The 18633-nt window shown below is 39.3% G+C and overlaps 1 protein-coding gene across 1 annotated transcript in view; it reads right to left on the bottom strand.

Annotated features, from left to right (window-relative positions):
• LOC115220775 (pre-mRNA-splicing factor ATP-dependent RNA helicase PRP16) overlaps positions 1-18633 on the bottom strand; it is a 109920-nt gene that overhangs the window by 13942 nt on the left and 77345 nt on the right. The window contains exons 20-22 of the mRNA XM_029790921.2: positions 16839-16987; positions 7955-8009; positions 4114-4248 (exon numbers count right to left, since the gene is read on the bottom strand). Coding sequence (XP_029646781.1) covers positions 4114-4248; positions 7955-8009; positions 16839-16987 — 339 coding nt within the window. The remainder of the gene's footprint in view (positions 1-4113; positions 4249-7954; positions 8010-16838; positions 16988-18633) is intronic.

Below are 18633 nucleotides of genomic sequence, written 5' to 3'. Positions count from 1 at the left end.
CTCCACATTGACAAAAACTCTGTTGTTTTGTGCCTCGTAAAAAGCACCCAGTTCATGTCCAAAAGTGGTTGACATTAGAAAGAGCATCCTGTCATAGAAACCATGTCAAATCAGACCTTGCAGGTGCTGGTGCCACATAAAAAGCCCCTAGTCCACTCTGTAAAGGGGTTGGTAATAGGAAGGGAATCCAGTTGCAAAAATAAATAGTAGAGTATGGTGCAATCTTCTGACTTGTCAGCTCCTGTCAAACTGTCCAACCCATGTCAGCATGGAAAGCGAATACTAAATGATGAGGATGATGGTACTGATGAAATTGTGTGTGTGTCTGACTAAAGCAAGAATAGGATGTTACACAAGCACTCATCTTCCCATGTGGCTTCAGATTCAACACGGGGGCCTACATCAAGTGCCTGGAGGAGAGAGTGCTGCCCTGGGTCAAGAGGGTGGCTGCTGGAAGACCCTATGTCTGGCAACAAGACTCTGCACCATTCCACACAAGCAAGAGAACCCAGTCATGGCTGTCAGACAATTTTTGCAACCACATCACTTCTAACATCTGACCCACCCCCTAACTCCCCAGACTGCAACCCCCTTGATTATTACAGGTGGAGCGTAGTTGAATGAGAGACCAACAAAACTCTTTGCAACACCAAAGATGAACTGAAGGCAAAGTTATGGCAGCATTCACCGACTTAAACAAGGAAACCATTCAGGAGAGTTGTAGGAGATTCCAAAGTCGTCTGGAGGCCATGGTTGAAGCCAATAGCAATTATATTGAATAAATTTACTCTTTAGTATTTCAAGATATTTTAATGTAATTTTGGTAAATATATTTGTTAAAATAAGGTGCTAGTATTATTTTCATTTTTGCGTAATTTAGACGACAGTTTATTCGCTGCACCCTATACACTGCCAGACCTCCCTTAACAGGTTCCCTAATGACCCTACATGAATGAAAGGAACTTTCATGTAATCACCTGACCTGGGTTGTTGTTGGTGGTGGTGTTTTCTAATCCTAAATCAACCCCAATCAAGCAGATCTATAATGAAAGGCATTCCAACAGTGGCCACTGCCAGCTTCCCCCCACCTCCCAACCCATGTATAGTGTGCCCTTCTCATTTTAAAAGACTGTACAGGGAGATTTGGCAGCAAATTCCTGTAGGTCATAGAACCCCATGGAGGTAGGCTGCTACTTCTTGTGGATGAAATAACTACTTAGTGGCTTTTCCTAGTTTCCTAGGGAAGACGTTCTTACTGTGATAGGGTTAAATTTAGGGTTTCAGCACATTCCTTACTTTGAAATGTATCTCTACTGCAATGTTGAGCAACCCAGTCTTATATTACAGATTTGGTAGAGGTGGTGGAGGTGAAGATGTTTAGGGAAAGAAGAAGGCGGGGAACACAAAGGGGTTTTGTTGAGAATCCCCTTCAAACATAGTAGTTGACTCTAACCTTGATTGTTCTGTGTTTAGTTCTTGCTTGGATAAAATTTGCTCTGTTTGTCTACCCTTGTAGGGTGGCTACCATGACAATCAGTTACCATAATAACTGGTAACCATGGCAACAGGAACCACATCAGGTTACCACAATAACAAATAGTGACCATAACAACGACCATAGTAACAAATAGCCACAACAACTAGTAACAAATGATAACAATGGCAACGGGTAACTATAGCAACCAATAAAGTGACTGTGATAACTGAAAACAGGTAACTATGGCAACCAGTCAGCACAACATCAGGTTACCAGGGCAACTGGTAACCATAACAAATGGTGATCATGGCAACAGGTAATCACAACAACTGGTATCCATGGTAACTGGAATTAAGGTATAAGAAGAAAACAGTCTTATGGTTCAACCAGCACAAGTAAGAAGACCCCACAGGACAATTTCCTACAGAATGATTTGAACTTTCAGCATATAGACTTAGCCTTTCACCTATTTTCCATATGCAGAGAGGTGTGGGGGGGCAGTGACGAGTGTTTTATGGTTTGAAGACAGGTTAGAAACCAAGAGAAGAACAAATTATGTTTAAGATAACAAAAACAGTAGGCAATAAGCACAAATTAATTAAAAAAAAAAACTTTTAAAAATTCACAGGCACACTGGAGAGCAGAGGAAATAATTTTTGGTAGGGAAGGTGATGGGGGATGACAGTGGTGATGGGGTGGTGATATAGTAATGGTGTGGTGGACGGTAGGTGAGTGCGGTGGTGGTGGTGGTGAGTGTGGCAGCATTGTGGTGGTGTGATAATTTAGCGGTGGTGTGGTAGTGACTGTGGTGGTAAGTGTGGTGGTGAAGTGATTTGGTGAGTGTGGTGGTGGAGGAGGCGGTGGTGGTGGTAGCAAAATGGTGAAAATGTAGCAGTGTTTTGGGAAGTTTTGTAGTGGTGGTTAAGTGAGCGTAGGGACATAGTAGTGTCATGGTGGTGGTGGTGATGGTGGTGGTGGTAGTGGTGGTGATGGTGGTGGTGGTAGTGGTGGTGATAGTGGTGGTGGTAGTGGTGGTGATCAAGGGAGTGCAGTGCCTAGGTAAGTGATGTTGTTGTGCTGGTGGTGGTGGTAGTGGTGGTGGCAAAATGGTGAAAATGCTGTAGAGTTTCATAAGTTTTGTAGTGAGAAGTGGTTAAATGAGTGTAGGGACACAGTAGTGTGGTGGTGGTGGTGGTGGTCAAGGGAGTGCAGTGGCCAGGTAAGTGATGTTGTGGTGTTGGTGATGACTGAGTGAGTGTCATGTGCTGGTGGTAGTTGTTGGTTGGCAGTGACAGTGGTTAGGTGAACATAGCCATGCTTGGTGGTCATGTGGTGAGAGAAACAACAGACAACAGAGGGCTTAACTGTTCATATCTGACGTGGTGGTCACATGTGAATGACAGAAAAGAAGGAAAAGAAATTGGCGATGGGACAAAAACAAAGGCAAAAAATACAACGGGTGTTTTATGGGAGCGCCGGCAACAGTGGAGGAATGGTAGGTGAGGAATATATCTGCAACTAATGCTGCAGACTTCACTCATAAACAGTAACTAGAAGCACACACAGTTTACAATAATCCCTAACTATTGTACTTGAAACACCTTACAACTACATATACACACATATATATATTACCCCACACTTCACATACACATACACATATACATATGCATTTATAAACACAAATATATGCATATACATATATAAGTATATACATATACACACATATATATAGACACAAACATATATATACATAAACATACACACACACACACACACATATATATATATACACATATATATGCAGACACATAAATACATATGTATTTATAAAAGCCTACAAATATATGCATATACATATATATAGACATATATACATATATATATATATATAGAGAGAGAGAGAGAGAGACACACACACACACACATATATATATATATATATATATATTCATATATACATACATTACTTATTTCACATACATTACTTATTTCACACATACATTACTTATTTCAGACACAGGATGTGGTCATGCTGGAGTATGCATTATACCCTACTACATTACAGTAAAACCACAGCATCATACTATACACACAACAGTAAGCTACAAGCATTGCACTACACCACACATTATTGCTCTGATGGTTTATCATTGGCCACAAGAGTAACGCAGGTAAACAAGCATTACCATTATAACAATATAATTACAAACATTAGGGTGAGTGAGTGAGTGTGCATGTATATATATATATATATATATATATATATACACACACACACAAGTGTATATGTATGTATTTATATACTTACCAATTCACACACACACACACATATATGTATATATATATATATCTAAACAAATTCAAATTTCCATTTCACTTAAGAGATGCAAAGACAACACTACCAAAACACAATGCATTTGGACAATTCTTCTGAACCTAAACAACTGACACTCACTAAAGACAAGTGCTCCAGCATGGTTTTGTCCTTAGTAACCAAAACAACCTTGACAACTAAATAAGTGAAGCACACTTAACTTCAAATTCTCTTCCCCTGTCCAGCTGCAAAACTTCAGACATTTCACCAGAAGTGGGAGGAATGTGAAGGAAAAAAAAAAACAAAGTCGTCGGCTTACCTTGAGTCTTGCAGCCTGGTGGAAATAGGACGAACAAATGCTTTTCCGTGCAACATCCCAGTCGTTTCCACAGGAGATCAAATCCATCTTCTGTTGGTCCATAATCTCTTTCAGCTGTTGCCGTACTTCTCGCACCTGAAACAAGAACGATACCGTTAACAAAGGTACGTGTATTTGACTACAATCTTCCAGAGATACCTACTAAAGGGGACATATGTTTTTGTTGTTGTTGCAAAAGATCCTTCATTGCTCATATAATTGTTGTTGTTGTTGTGTTGTTGTTGTTGTTATTGTTTAGCCCGAGGTCAGGTTCTAATCTGGCAGATTTATGATCAAAGATATTCCAGACATGGCCATATTGCCTTGCTACAACTTACCTCAGACTATACTGTCCAACTTGTCCTTTTTTTGTTAAGATGATATGATGTGATGTGATCAGAGGGAAATTTTGCAGCTGTTTCTAGCATAGAGGTTTCTCTCATTGGCTCAGTTGTTTTGTTGTGGTTATTATTGTTGTTGTTGTTGGGGGGGATAACAGTGGTGGTGTTGTATAATATGCATATTGTTGTTTAGTCTGTTGTCATCCTTGATTAAGTGACTACACTGTCTTTTTCCCAAACAGAGGCCTATATTTAACCTAATGTGTCCATTTTCTAAGGCAGAAAAGTGTAATCTGAAGGATATCTAGCTACTATTTCTAGTAAATGATGTGAGCACATGCTAACACATGACTATAACACTACAGTAAACATGGTTGTTAACACTGTGCAACTAAGACTACATAGTGAGTTGAAAGACTTCAATTAATTGAAATTATCCATGCAACTGGTAAACAAAATCTTTTTAGGCCAGTTTAAAATCTAAAAGTAACAACCAAGGGAAATAATTCCATTAAGATCAAGCGATTGAAATTTTAAGCAAATATAAACTATGTATATAGGAGAGAATCTCATCCTTAAATGCTTCTGTCAGACTAGGCCTCCTCAGTGAAGCACAGCTGTGTGATTAAGAAGTTCAGTTTCCAACTATGTGGTTTCAAGTTCAGTCTCATAGCACAGTGCTTTGGGAAAATTGTCTTCTATAATAGAAGCTTTACAAGTAGATTTGGAAGTCAAAAACTAAAAAGAAACCCATTATGTGCATGTGTATGTGAGTGTGTGTGTCTGGAGTGTTTGTGGTGTGTGTTAACGTTTCTTTGTCTTAATATAACATGCCAATTTTAAACAAAATATCGCCATCGTACATGCAAAACTGTTTGTTTACAAACTGCCATGAAAATGTAGAGGAGACCAGGTGCAAATAATATTGCTTTTTTTTGTTTTTGCCAAGTGTAGGGGTGGCTGTGTGGTAAGTAGCTTGCTTACCAACCACATGGTTCCGGGTTCAGCCCCACTGCGTGGCACCTTGGGCAAGTGTCTTCTACTATAGCCTCGGGCTGACCAAAGCCTTGTGAGTGGATTTGGTAGACGGAAACTGAAAGAAGCCTGTCGTATATATGTATATGTGTGTGTGTGTGTGTATGTTTGTGTTTGTCGCCCCCCACCCAACATCATTTGACAACCGATACTGGTGTGTTTACGTCCCTGTAACTTAGCGGTTCGGCAAAAGAGACCGATAGAATAAGTACTATGCTTACAACGAATAAGTCCTGGGGTCGATTTGCTCGACTAAAGGCGGTGGCCACAGTCAAATGACTGAAACAAGTAAAAGAGTAAAAGAGAGTAAAATAACCACATGCCCTATATAACTAATTCTTCACTTCAGCTTTAGTATTACATCCACCTTATGACAGGCATTGTTTTCAGTCGTGTTTGTTTGTGCGTGGACAAGATATGTCAAGAACCACTGGATGGATTCGGATGAAACTTTCAGGGACATTTGGCCTTGTGACAGGCACGGTCTCATTAGATTTTGAGATCAACCCAGTACTGGACAAGGATTCTGGATTATTTTTCCGATTTCTTTTACTTTACATGTATATGTATAGTTTCACATAGTTCTCTTGTACATGCACATACATACACACATATTTTCAGCATTGAACATTACCATCCCATTTCCATTGTACACACACATATGCATGCACAAACATACCTCTCTTTTACACACACATATACTCACACTTCAAACACTGTTTATTAGCCTTTTCACTCCTTCCTTCATTATTCATCTATCACCCCATTCTTTCTCATTCATACGACACTCTCTTTGCCACTTCATTTCGTCTTTCTCATTGTTATTACTTTCTCTCACTCCCTCTCAGTCGTGGCTATTACTCTCACTACTTCTCCTTCACTGTATTAGTATTTCATCTCCTTTCCCTTCACCTCTCACTCAATATATATATATTTGGATTATTTCACAGTTTGAGAACAGTCAAGTTCAGTTTTAGTATTCTTGTTTGTGAGAGCAGTCCAGTTTACTTCAGATATTCTCATTTTAAAAATCATCTCCAGCTAATCGTTGAGAATATGTTGATGTTGCCTTGGCAGAAGTTTGTGCTCTCTGAGTGCTCTTGTTATTCTTATTTTAGTGTCCTTTGTCTGAAATCTTTCGTAACACATCCTGTGACCTCTTCAGTAACCCTCCATCCCACGTGTCTCCTCCTGTTCTCTTTAACTCATTCTGTTTTTCTGAAAATAATACTTTGCTTAAAAACTGATGAGGATTGGCAACAGGGAGTGCATCCAACCATAGAAAGTCTGCTGCAAAACTTGTCTAACCCATGGAAGCATGGAAATGTAAACATGAAAACAATGATAATAATGAAAACCATTATCATCATCATCTTGAGAAATAGAGGGTTTATAGCAGACTAACAAAAAACTGCCTCAGAGGAACATTTTAAATTGCTAATGCTACAATATACTATAGGAAACATGACAGTCCCCACGAATGTGGTTTTGAGTTCAGTGCTAATGCATGGTACCTTGAGCAGGTGTCTTCTGTATAACCCCAGGCCAGCTAAAGCCTTGTGAGTGGATCAGGTAGATAGAAACTGAAAGAAGCCCAGTCAAGCCAAGTGAAATCATAGTCAGGGCTGTTGCCAACGTCATGTAAATGGCACCCGTGCCGGTGGCATGTGAAAAACATCCATTAGACTCTCAGAGTGGTTGGCGTTAGGAAGAGCATCGAGTCATAAAAACTATGCCAAATCAGATTGGAAGCTGGTGCAGCCCTCTGGCTTACCAGTTCCAGTCAAACCATCCAACCCATGCCAGCATGGAAAGCGGACATTAAATGATGATGATGATGATGTGTGTATGTGTATACTCTTTTACTCTTTACTCTTTTACTTGTTTCAGTCATTTTAACTGCGGCCATGCTGGAGCACCGCCTTTAGTCGAGCAAATCGACCCCGGGACTTATTCTTTGTAAGCCCAGTACTTATTCTATCGGTCTCTTTTGCCGAACCGCTAAGTGACGGGGACGTAAACACACCAGCATCGGTTGTCAAGCAATGCTAGGGGGACAAACACAGCAGACACACAAACACACACATACATACACATATATACATATATACGACAGGCTTCTTTCAGTTTCCGTCTACCAAATCCACTCACAAGGCATTGGTCGGCCCGGGGCTATAGCAGAAGACACTTGCCCAAGATGCCACGCAGTGGGACTGAACCCGGGACCATGTGGTTGGTTAGCAAGCTACTTACCACACAGCCACTCCTACGCCTATATTTGAAAATAAAATACATCACTGTGTCATGCATGGTTACGGGAAGCACAAACGAATTAGTAATGAACACACGCATATACACACAGAGGTGTTATATTGTTATGATATTCGCAGATGACAACAGATTGGCAATGTTTATAAAACACTCACCTTTCTCATGGCTTTTATGTGTATGAAATGTTCATTGCACCAGTTCGCTGAGTAGCTACGGGGTAGAAAAAAAAATAATAATAATTTATGAAGATTGACATAACACTTCACAAAGGTAGATTATATAATTAGAAGAGCAATAAGTCATATATAATAAAACAAAAATGGACTTTGTTTAATGAAAACTATATTTTCGTTTTCATTCTTCATCTTATTTTGAAGAAGATATAGTGTTGAAATACTGTTCAGTTCAATAAGCAAATTCAATCCGTGTTAAATTACAATTTGAATCATTCTCTTCTAATTGTATGATAATAAGAATGATAACAAACAATAATAATAATCTTTTCTACTAATGGCACAAAGCCTGAAATTTGGGGGTAGAGGACTAGTCAATTGCACTGACCCCAATACTAAAAGGCAAAATCAACCTCACAGAATTTGCACTCAGAACATAAAACCAGAAGAAAGAAATGTCGCTCAGTATTTTGTCCAGAGTGCTAACAATGCAGCCAGCTGAACACCTTTATAATAATGATGATGATGATGATGATGATAAAAAGATATATATATATATATATAAACATACACACACACACACAAACATATTTGTATACAAGGTGCATCAATTCTTTTGAGGATCCCTCTTTCAAGAGCACTTTCTTCTAACTTATATTTTTTTTTTTTTACCTTACTTTTCAGATAAATGATATCTGGCATCAGGGTGACTCAGCAAATGAAAAGGCAAACTGTAATCATTGCCTGAAAAACACCACATAATGCCACAGAGATAGCCCACATCCTGAGAGCTGCCAAATCCTGTGTTGTCAATGTTCAAAAAGATCTGGAAGCTGCCGATGGGGATCCAACATCAGCAGCTAAATGCAAAACACATGCACAGAGTTTTAATACCTATTTCTTAACTACCCACAAGGGGCTAAACACAAAGGGAACAAACAAGGACAGACAAACGGATTAAGTCGATTACATCGACCCCAGTGCACAACTGGTACTTAATTTATCGACTCCGAAAGGATGAAAGGCAAAATCGACCTTGACGGAATTTGAACTCAGAACGTAACGGCAGACGAAATACAGCTACGCATTTTGCCCAGCATGCTAATGTTTCTGCCAGCTCGCCACCTTACAGAGTTTTAATAGCATCAGAACACATAATTTTGTGCTAAAAGCCCCAAAAATAATAAAATACCTGAAAAGTCAACCAGAGCCATTGCAAAGGACTTCAAGTTTTCAAAATGCACCACAAGAAGAGTTGTACATGAGGGCATCTGGTACAAGTCATATGTGATGCAGAAGGGTCAGTTTATGACAGATTAACGAGGGAATGATTTTGATCCATGCAAAGCACTTGGTAAATGAGTTTAAACACCAAGAGGCTGGAATACTTTGGATTTTCTATGATGAGAAAAATTTTGATCAGAACCAGAAGATAAACCAAAGGAAACATAGATGGTTATGCAGAGACACAAATGAGGTTTCATCAGTCATGCATACTAAATTCCAACAACTGTGATGGTTGTGGGAGTCATCAGCAATGAGGAAGATGTCATGCCACCTCACTTTTTTTCACAGGGCCCTGTCTACACAGAGGTGTTGGAAAAAGCTGTAAGGCTTTGGATGGATAGAATATGCAACAGAAGACCATACATCTTCCAACAAGACTCGGCACTGTCTCATAAGGCTAAGACAATTCAAGCATGGCTGCATGCCAATCTCCATAATGATGATGTTCTAGATACATGTCCTTCTCGCTCACCAGACCTCAATCTACTGGACTATTATGTATGAGGTGTCATTTAGAGAGAGGTCAATCAACACCCCATGACACAACGTAAACCTTACATCCACCGTAACCAGCACTATGTCCAAAATGAATAAAGATTATCTGATTAGGGCTGTCAACACTCCTGATCCTGTATTGAAGCAGTCTTTGATGTTAATGTTGGATTCATTGAATAGGTGTGATCAAAGGATTCTCAAGAATATTTGTACCAATTTCTTTTCAAATACAGCATTTCTTTGATGAGCTATGTGTCCTTTTCCAAATACCATACAAATGAATAAAAAAACTGATGCATCATCCTGTTATGTATGCGTGTGGTGTATGTATGTAGTATATATATATATATATATATATATATATATATATATATATATATATCTTTTGGTGTCACGTATTCTGTTTTGTTTGTGTACTTCGATCGTTTTCCGTCCTTTCGTTGTATACATTCGAAGCTTTCTTCCAGGGGATCTAATGCGCTTGGCTTAGATTTCCCTTGGCGGGCTGGCCATATCGGGCAATCTCAAGATTAATCAGCCGAAATTGCTAAGATGATCTGGTTCTTGACTGATGACTGAGGGCTTCGAATGTCCCGTCCTGTGGTTCTTGTGTCGTCTCTGTGGTGTTTCATGTTCTTGTCCATGTCTGTATTTAATTTTAATGTTTACCTATATAATCGGCGGCTACGTATCACAATTGTCCTTATACGATAAGTATATTTTTTCTCAAGCTTGATACGACTTAATCTGTCCTCTTTTTCTCTCTCTCCCTCCTCCCTTATTCCACTTCCGTTCTTTCCCTCTCCATCCGTCCCCCCCCCCTTTCTACGTTTTCTCTATCTCTCTCACCTCCAGCCCCCTCGATCTGTCTCTTTCTTCCTCTCGTCCACCTTCTCTCCCTTTTCATTGTCCCTTTCTCCTGTCTTTTGTTCTCACGCACAGCCGACTGTTGAGCGCTCTTTTCGTTTCAGCAGCCTCAGAAGCAACACGGATTGTTCGTCTCCCCGTGGCCTTTGGCACAACTTCACAAGCCAGCCCTACTCAAATCGTCCGTCGAAAGACCCTTGTCCTACGTCCTGGTTTTGTTGTGTGGTTTATTTTATTTTACCGTTATTGTTTTTACGTTTTTGTATTCTATTGGTGTCACGTATTCTGTATTTTGGTTTGTGTACTTCGATCGTTTTCCGTCCTTTGTTGTATACATTCGAAGCTTTCTTCCAGGGGATCTAATGCGCTGGCTTAGATTTCCCTTGGCGGGTTGCCATATCGGAGCAATTCTCAAGATTAATCAGCCGAAATTCTAAGATGATCTGGTTCTTGACTGATGACTGAGGGCTTCGAATGTCCCGTCCTGTGGTTCTTGTGTCGTCTCTGTGGTGTTTCATGTTCTTGTCCATGTCTGTATTTAATTTTACTGTTTACCTATATATATATATATATATATAGATAGATAGATAGATAGATAGATAGATAGATAGATAGATAGATAGATAGATACACACACACATACACATAGAGTGGTGGGGGAGGGGGCTTTCATGTAAGAAATTTGCTTCCTGACTACATGGTTCCAGGTTCAGTCCCACTCAGTGGTACCTTGGGCTACTGTCTTCAACTATAACCTCAGGCCAACTAAAAGTATTCTGAGTGGATCTGGTAGACAGAAACTAAAAAAAGCCCATCATATATATATAAATATATGCATGTGGATGTATGTGTGTGTGTGTGTGTTTATTGCCCAGCGCCATTTGACAACCAGTGCTTGTATGCTTATGTCTCCATAACTTAGTGGTTCAGCAAAAAGTGCTTACGATAAGTACCAGGCTTTAAAATAAAATAAGTACCAGGTTCAATTCATTCATACAACTAAAATTCTTCAAGGTAGTACCCCAGTATGGCCACAGCCTAATAACTGAAACAAGTAATAGATAAAAGGTGTGTGTGCGTGTATGTATATATGTATCTATATATATATATATATATATATATATATATATATATATATATATATATATATAATCCGAGCGTGGCCGTCTGCCAGCCTCGTCTGGCACCTGTGTCGGTGGCACATAAAATCACCCACTACACTCTCGGAGTGGTTGGCGTTAGGAAGGGCATCCAGCTGTAGAAACACTGCCAGATCTGACTGGCCTGGTGCAGCCTTCGGGCTTGCCAGACCCCAGTTGAACCGTCCAACCCATGCTAGCATGGAAAGCGGACGTTAAACGATGATGATGATGATGATGATATATATATATATATATAATATATATATATATATTTATTGGGCCATCCCATAAATAATACGGTTTTTTTATATTTCTTTTTAATATAAGAAGAAATATATCTATTTTTATATTAAAAAATATAAGATAAACTAAGATAAACAAAGTTCTTTTTTAATCTAAAATATTTTCTCCTTCATTTTCTACACTGCTCTTCCATCAATCTGGTAGACTTGCAAGGCCCCTCTTCCAAAATTCACTTATCTGTGATGAAAAATACTTCTCCAGTATAGTTCTGACTTTGAGTACAGAATTCATATTTTACTCATCCTATTGATTTTTAGGACTATGAAATAAATGGTAATCAGATAGGGCAATGTCCAGCAAATATATAGCTGGTGGGACATCATTTCCCATTCAAAATGTTTCAGCCTTTGGAATACCATCCTCGCTGTGTGTAGCCAAGCATTATCCTGATGGAAGAACACCTTTCATCTTGAAACCAAAAATGGTCATTTTTCTTCTAGTGTTGACTTAAGCCGCTCAAGCTGCTCACAGTAGATCTCCTTTGTTATCATTTGGTTTGGGTTTAAAAGTTCAAAATGGACTAAACCTGGACTGATGGTCAGACCAAAGAATCTGGATGCCTTGACAAAATGGATGACAATGATCTAGAGGTGATTTTCCTTGTGGGCCATGAGGGCAGAGTCATCTGCAAAGAGGGCTTCGAGGATGAGCTTTTCCTTAATCTTCATTTTGGTGGTGTAGGTCAAATATGGAACCATTATTTCAGTACTTGATGTACATACCCAGATCGAGGTTCTTCACAGCAGGTCCTCCTCCATACTGTGACGGACGGACGGATGGACAAACAGACGGACATACATACATACATAATGTTATTGAAGTGAGTGGCTGTATGCACATCAGACAAAACATTAGTGCCACAGACAAAATGTCCGGTGGTAGTTCTTCTGGTTCTTGACATTCTGAGTTCAAATCTCGACAGTGTCGACTTTACCATTCACTTTTACAAAGTTGATAAAATAAAGTACCAGTAAAATACTGGGGTTAATGTAAACAACTAACCATCTCCTCCTAAAATTACAGGCCATGTAATAAAATTTGAAATCATCATCATTGTTATTATTACTATTATCAACATTGCCTTTCATCCTTTCGGGGCCAATGAAATAAGTACCAGTAATGCACTGGGACTGATGTATTCAACTAGTGCCTTCCCCAAAAATTTCAGGCTTTGTGCCTATAGTAGAAAGGATTATTTGCTTGTATATTTTGATGTCTTTCGTTTCTCCAATTTTCATTGTATGTCTGAGTCATAATTGTGTTTTTATGTTATTTTTACATTAAAATGCTAATAAATATACAAGTAAATCAAACTAAAAAAAAAAAGTAAAATATTGTAGACAAATAAAAATGAGAAAAAAATAATGTGACGTGTGCAAATATAAATTCATTGTGTGTGTGTATTGGTGTGTATTACAAACGGTAATGTAGCAGATAGGGACATAAAAGGCGAAAGAAAGAAAGCAAAAAGAGAACAAGACAAGCATTAAAGCAACAAAGTAATATGTAAAATATATATGTATATATGTGTGTGTGTGTGTGTGTGTGTATATATATATATATATAGAGAGAGAGAGAGAGAGAGGAACAGGTTCTAGTTTTGAAAATGCAACTCTTTTATCTGTTCTCTTAATTGCAATTGTGTGAATACATATGGATGAATTAAGTGAGTGTGTGTGTGTGTGGTGTGTGTGTGTGTGTGTGTGCGCCTGGAAGTGTGCATGAGTGCGTGCATGCATGAGAGTGTCTGTGTGTGTGTGTGTGTGTGTCACAGACTCTCCCGTCGTTTGATGACATGTGAGTGTTCTGCAATTTCTTGCCGAACAACCCACACAGACAATTTGTTTACAATGATAAAATGTTTGCGTGTGCACATAAGCTCCCTTCCTGCATCGAATTAACAATACCTGTGCAGGTGCATGACATGCCACATGTCTGACAATGAAACGATCGCAGAGCGACAGGAAATGAAGTGTTCTGCTCAAGAATGCAACACAATGCCTGATCTGGTAATCGAAACAACGATCATCATCATCACCATCATCAACGTCATCATTTAACATCCATTTTCCATGCTGGCATGGGTTGGACAGTTCATGGTTAGAAAACCAGGTGACCACGTCAAACTCTACTTTCAGGTTTGGAATTTGTTACTATGGTTGGATGCCCTTCCTAACAGCAACCACCAGCACCAGTGAGGTCACCAAGTAACTTGTATGACAAAGAACCTCCTCAACTTTGTGCCAAGTGATAAGCGGTAAAACTATGATAGAGGGACAGAAACAGGTGTCTTGCTGTGCAGGAGATACAGTACTGCCCTAGTCAGATAGAGAAAGAGAAGATGGCGGAGAAGATATGCCAGGGCATACCCTCAAGGTATATAATTCTTTACTACCCACAAAGGGCTAAACACAGAGGGGACAAACAAGGACAGACAAAGGGATTAAGTCGATTACATCGACCCCAGTGCGTTAACTGGTACTTAATTTATCGACCCTGAAAGGATGAAAGGCAAAGTCGACCTCAGCGGAATTTGAATTGGAAGGTAACAGCAGACGAAATACGGCTACGCATTTCGCCCGGCATGCTAATGTTTCTGCCAGCTCACCACCTTTACCCTCAAGGTATAAGGAGATGAATATAAGGAGAGTGGTATAGAGGATTGAACAGGGTGAGTGAGCAGGGAGTTCACAAGGGTGCAAAAGGAGAGTTGGAGAGAGAGAGAGAGAGGGAAGTAAAAGGAGAATACAGTGAGTGATGAACATGAGAGTACAGTGGAGCAGCAGGAATGACAATGATGCAGTTGACAGGGAGAGGACAGGAGAGAGAGAGAGATGACAAAGTGGTGATGGGTTGCAGAAACAGGGGAGGAAGAGGCAAGCATACCGTATGAAGAGAAGTGGCTTGATTCATTCGGTGTGGGGTGAATTAATATGACAACATCGAAGAGGCCAGGGAACAGAAGAAAGAAGAAGAAAGAAGACATGCACCCAACACCAGAGCTGAAGACACCTCCGAAAGGGGGGGCCCTGCCACGTCAAAACGGTAGAGGAGTAGGGGCCAAAACCGGACATGGTTCCTCCTGATGATGTCTTGAGCTAACTGGATCCTATAAAGGAGCTGTAGTGGTAGCAGACCACAAAACACGGTTGTAATTCCTCAGAATGTGTAGATGAAGAACACATAATACACAGTGCTTCCAGAACTCAGTTCCACAGGTCTCCTCAAAAAGCTCATCATATCACCAGACATCTTGGTTTATTGCCATCTCCTCCACGAGGCTCAACATCTTCAGATCATCCCTCACTACTTCATCTCATATTTTCCACAAGTACTATCCACTTTATGCAATTGGCACTTAAAAAAAATAGCTGGCCGAGACCTGCAGTAAAACACGTGCCTCAGGTGTCATACAGTGGAACAGAACACAAAAACATGGTTGTCAGGCAAACATCTTAAGCCCACACATACATGTGTAAACACACACACACACACATACACACATTCACATGTACATATACACCCTCACATATCGAATTACATTCTATTACGAATGCCTAAATTACTGCTTCTCATCTTGTAAGAGTTATTACCAATTTCTTAATTAACACTAACATAGGAATTAATTCCCACTGTGTAAACCAAATTAACATATTTTATTCGGCCATAACTGCAAGCAGTTATTTTTATCAATAACTTGGAACATAAATAAACAAGATCAGCAGAAGAATTAAGATTGTGTGAGACCACATGCAACCAGCTTTTTACACTGCTCAAGGTTATATACCCTACATTCTGTAAGCAAGACAAAATATTTCTTTCGCTCAAGCCAGTCCCTTGCTGCTCTGTGCTTTTGCCTGTGGGTGCACAGGGTTGTCAGGTAAGTCATCTGCCATGACTTGTCTGACGACTCTGTGTACCCATAGATGAATCTCAGAATAGTAAGATTCAACCAAAATAAAATATTAATCTCTACTCTAGTTTCAAGTACTCTTTTTTTCCAACAGTCAACACTAAACAAAAGGCTATATATAAACGGCAAAATGTCTGTGTGTGTGTCCTTTATACAAATCCACAATTTTTCAGTTAGAGGGCTGGCTCTTTCTATAGTCATTCAAAACCGTCCAAGGGTGGTCGTGCACATCTTTACATTTCCCCAGTCACCACGCAAAGCCATTAAAAAATCAATAGAAGTGACTTTTTTGTGAATTTTCTATCCAAAACCCAATCAAAATGCACGAAACTTGATACGCCAATTGAATGCCAGCTAGCTGTATGTGATTGGTCGGAGATTTGGACAGTACTCGCGTGTATGTGCGCACGCACACAGCTGTATATGACCCGGCGTTGCCAGGTCATAGTGCCAAGCATGGGTTGGATGGTTACATGGGAGTTGATAAGGCCAGGGGCCACACCAGGCTCCTTTGTTTGTTTTGGCATGGCTTCTGTAGCTGGATGTCCTTCCTAATGTGAACCACATTACAGAGTGTACTGGGTGCTTTTTTACATGGTCCCAGCACCAGTGCTCTTTATGTAGCACCATCACTGTGTGTATGTGTGTTTATATTGTATATGGAACAAAGAAATATGACATGGAGACAAAGCGAAAAACAAACACAGAGTGCATTAAATTTACACTCAGATGTGTGTGTGTGTGCATGTATAAGTCATAAATACGTCTCACCTCTCACCCATACTCATTATCCACCCTTAGTTACCAATAGTGCAAGAACTTCCATGATTTGTTAAACAGTTACAATATTTTAACTCACCCATTTCTTTTCCATTGCTGATAGACATTCAGATAAGTTAAATGGTCACTCTCAGGCACTTGGAACTTCTCTCTTGAAGAATCGGAATCTTCTTCTCGTCCTTTTGGTCTGTAGAATATGGCGGGCACAGATAGCATTGAAACAATTACCTAGAGAAAGGAAAAAAAAAAATTAGCAATGAATGTTAAGAAACTCTGTGGAAAGTTCCTTGTTTTTAAAGGTACAAACCCCACTTCTAGTTGTAATAATTTCTCTTCCTTTACATTTTTCTATATATGTACCTTTACACCCCTCCATATATCTATCTATCTACCTGCCTGCCTGTCTATCTACATATCAATCTATCTCTTTAACTATGTATCTATTTGTATGTCTAACTATTTATCTAGCAATATATCCATCTGTCTATTCATATATCTGCTTACTTACCTCTGTATATGTCTGCCCAGCTATCTATAAATCTGTATTATCTGTTTGTCTAGCTATGTATCTGCCTATCTATCTATCTATCTATCTATATATATATATATATATATATCTCTTATTATAAAAGGCAGATTTTATCTGCCTCCCTTTGGGAGTTATACAAATCTACAATATAGGATTTCTTCAATTACAATTTACCTAGCAATTTTAAGAGTACAATGCATCGCGTCATGCCAGCTCCAGTTTTTAAAATTTAAACTCCAATTAAGCAAAATTTACAGAAAACTCACATTCTGGTGTGTGTGTCAAATGCTTTTCTTAGTCTGGTTTACAGCACACGCAAACGCACACACACACTGTGTAACGAATAAAATGAAACTAGATGTAATATTTGTTACTGTCCATGAACGCTGATAGATACATGAGTAAAATGTATGGGAAGCTAACAAATAAGAGTGAGTGAAAATGTTCTTGGAAGAGAGTAAATTTGAAGCTTGAGAACAATCAGATACATTTGCAACACATCTGTTGAAAATATTGTTGTTCACACACATACATATACATATATACATACAGACAGACAGACAGATAGACACACACACACACACACACACACATGATCCAGCATGGCCACAACCTCAAGGCTGAAACATATAAAAGAATAACAGAATATAAATGTGTGCATGTGTGTGAGAGAGAGTGTGTGTGTATATGTATGTATGTATGTATGTATATATATATAATAATGCGGTTTTTTCAACAGCTTGAACTAAAAGTCAGAGGGGAATGGGATAAACTACTTATATTAACTTGCTATAAAAGCAGGTAGTAATTTTATCTTGTCCTTATTCATAGTGCAAGTTTTGAAGAGTGCATTTCGATTTTAACAGCTATTTTTTTCAAAGCTATGTTGGAAGTAACAAAGGAGCATATTTGGCATATTTTGCTTTGAGTTCAATAAAGACAACAACGCAACGGAAAGTACAAGAAATATTAATGCAGTATATGGGGATTGGACAATAAGCGTAAGGCAGTGTCAATGGTGGTTCCAGAAATTCCGAGCCATAAACTACAGCCTAGAAGACGAGCCTCATCCTGAAAGATCTGTAGAACTCGACAAGGACATCCTGAAAACCCTGGTGGAACAAAATCTCATCGTAACTGTTGAGGAACTAGCAGAGAAGCTTGGATTTGGTCATTCAACCATTCATTGAGACCTGTGTGCTATCGGAAAAGTCAGCAAATTGGGTCAATGGGTTCCTCACGAACTTTCCGAGTCTAATTGCATGCAGAGAGTGAATGTATGCTTTTCTTTGCTGTCACATCTCACCACTACTGCGCTATGTATATCTATATATATAAAACTGTA

The sequence above is a fragment of the Octopus sinensis genome, linkage group LG17 (genome assembly GCF_006345805.1).
Source record: "Octopus sinensis linkage group LG17, ASM634580v1, whole genome shotgun sequence".
In the NCBI taxonomy this organism is placed as follows: Eukaryota; Metazoa; Mollusca; class Cephalopoda; order Octopoda; family Octopodidae; genus Octopus; species Octopus sinensis.
Note: the sequence above shows the minus strand (reverse complement) of the source record. Positions and strands in the feature narration are given on the sequence as shown.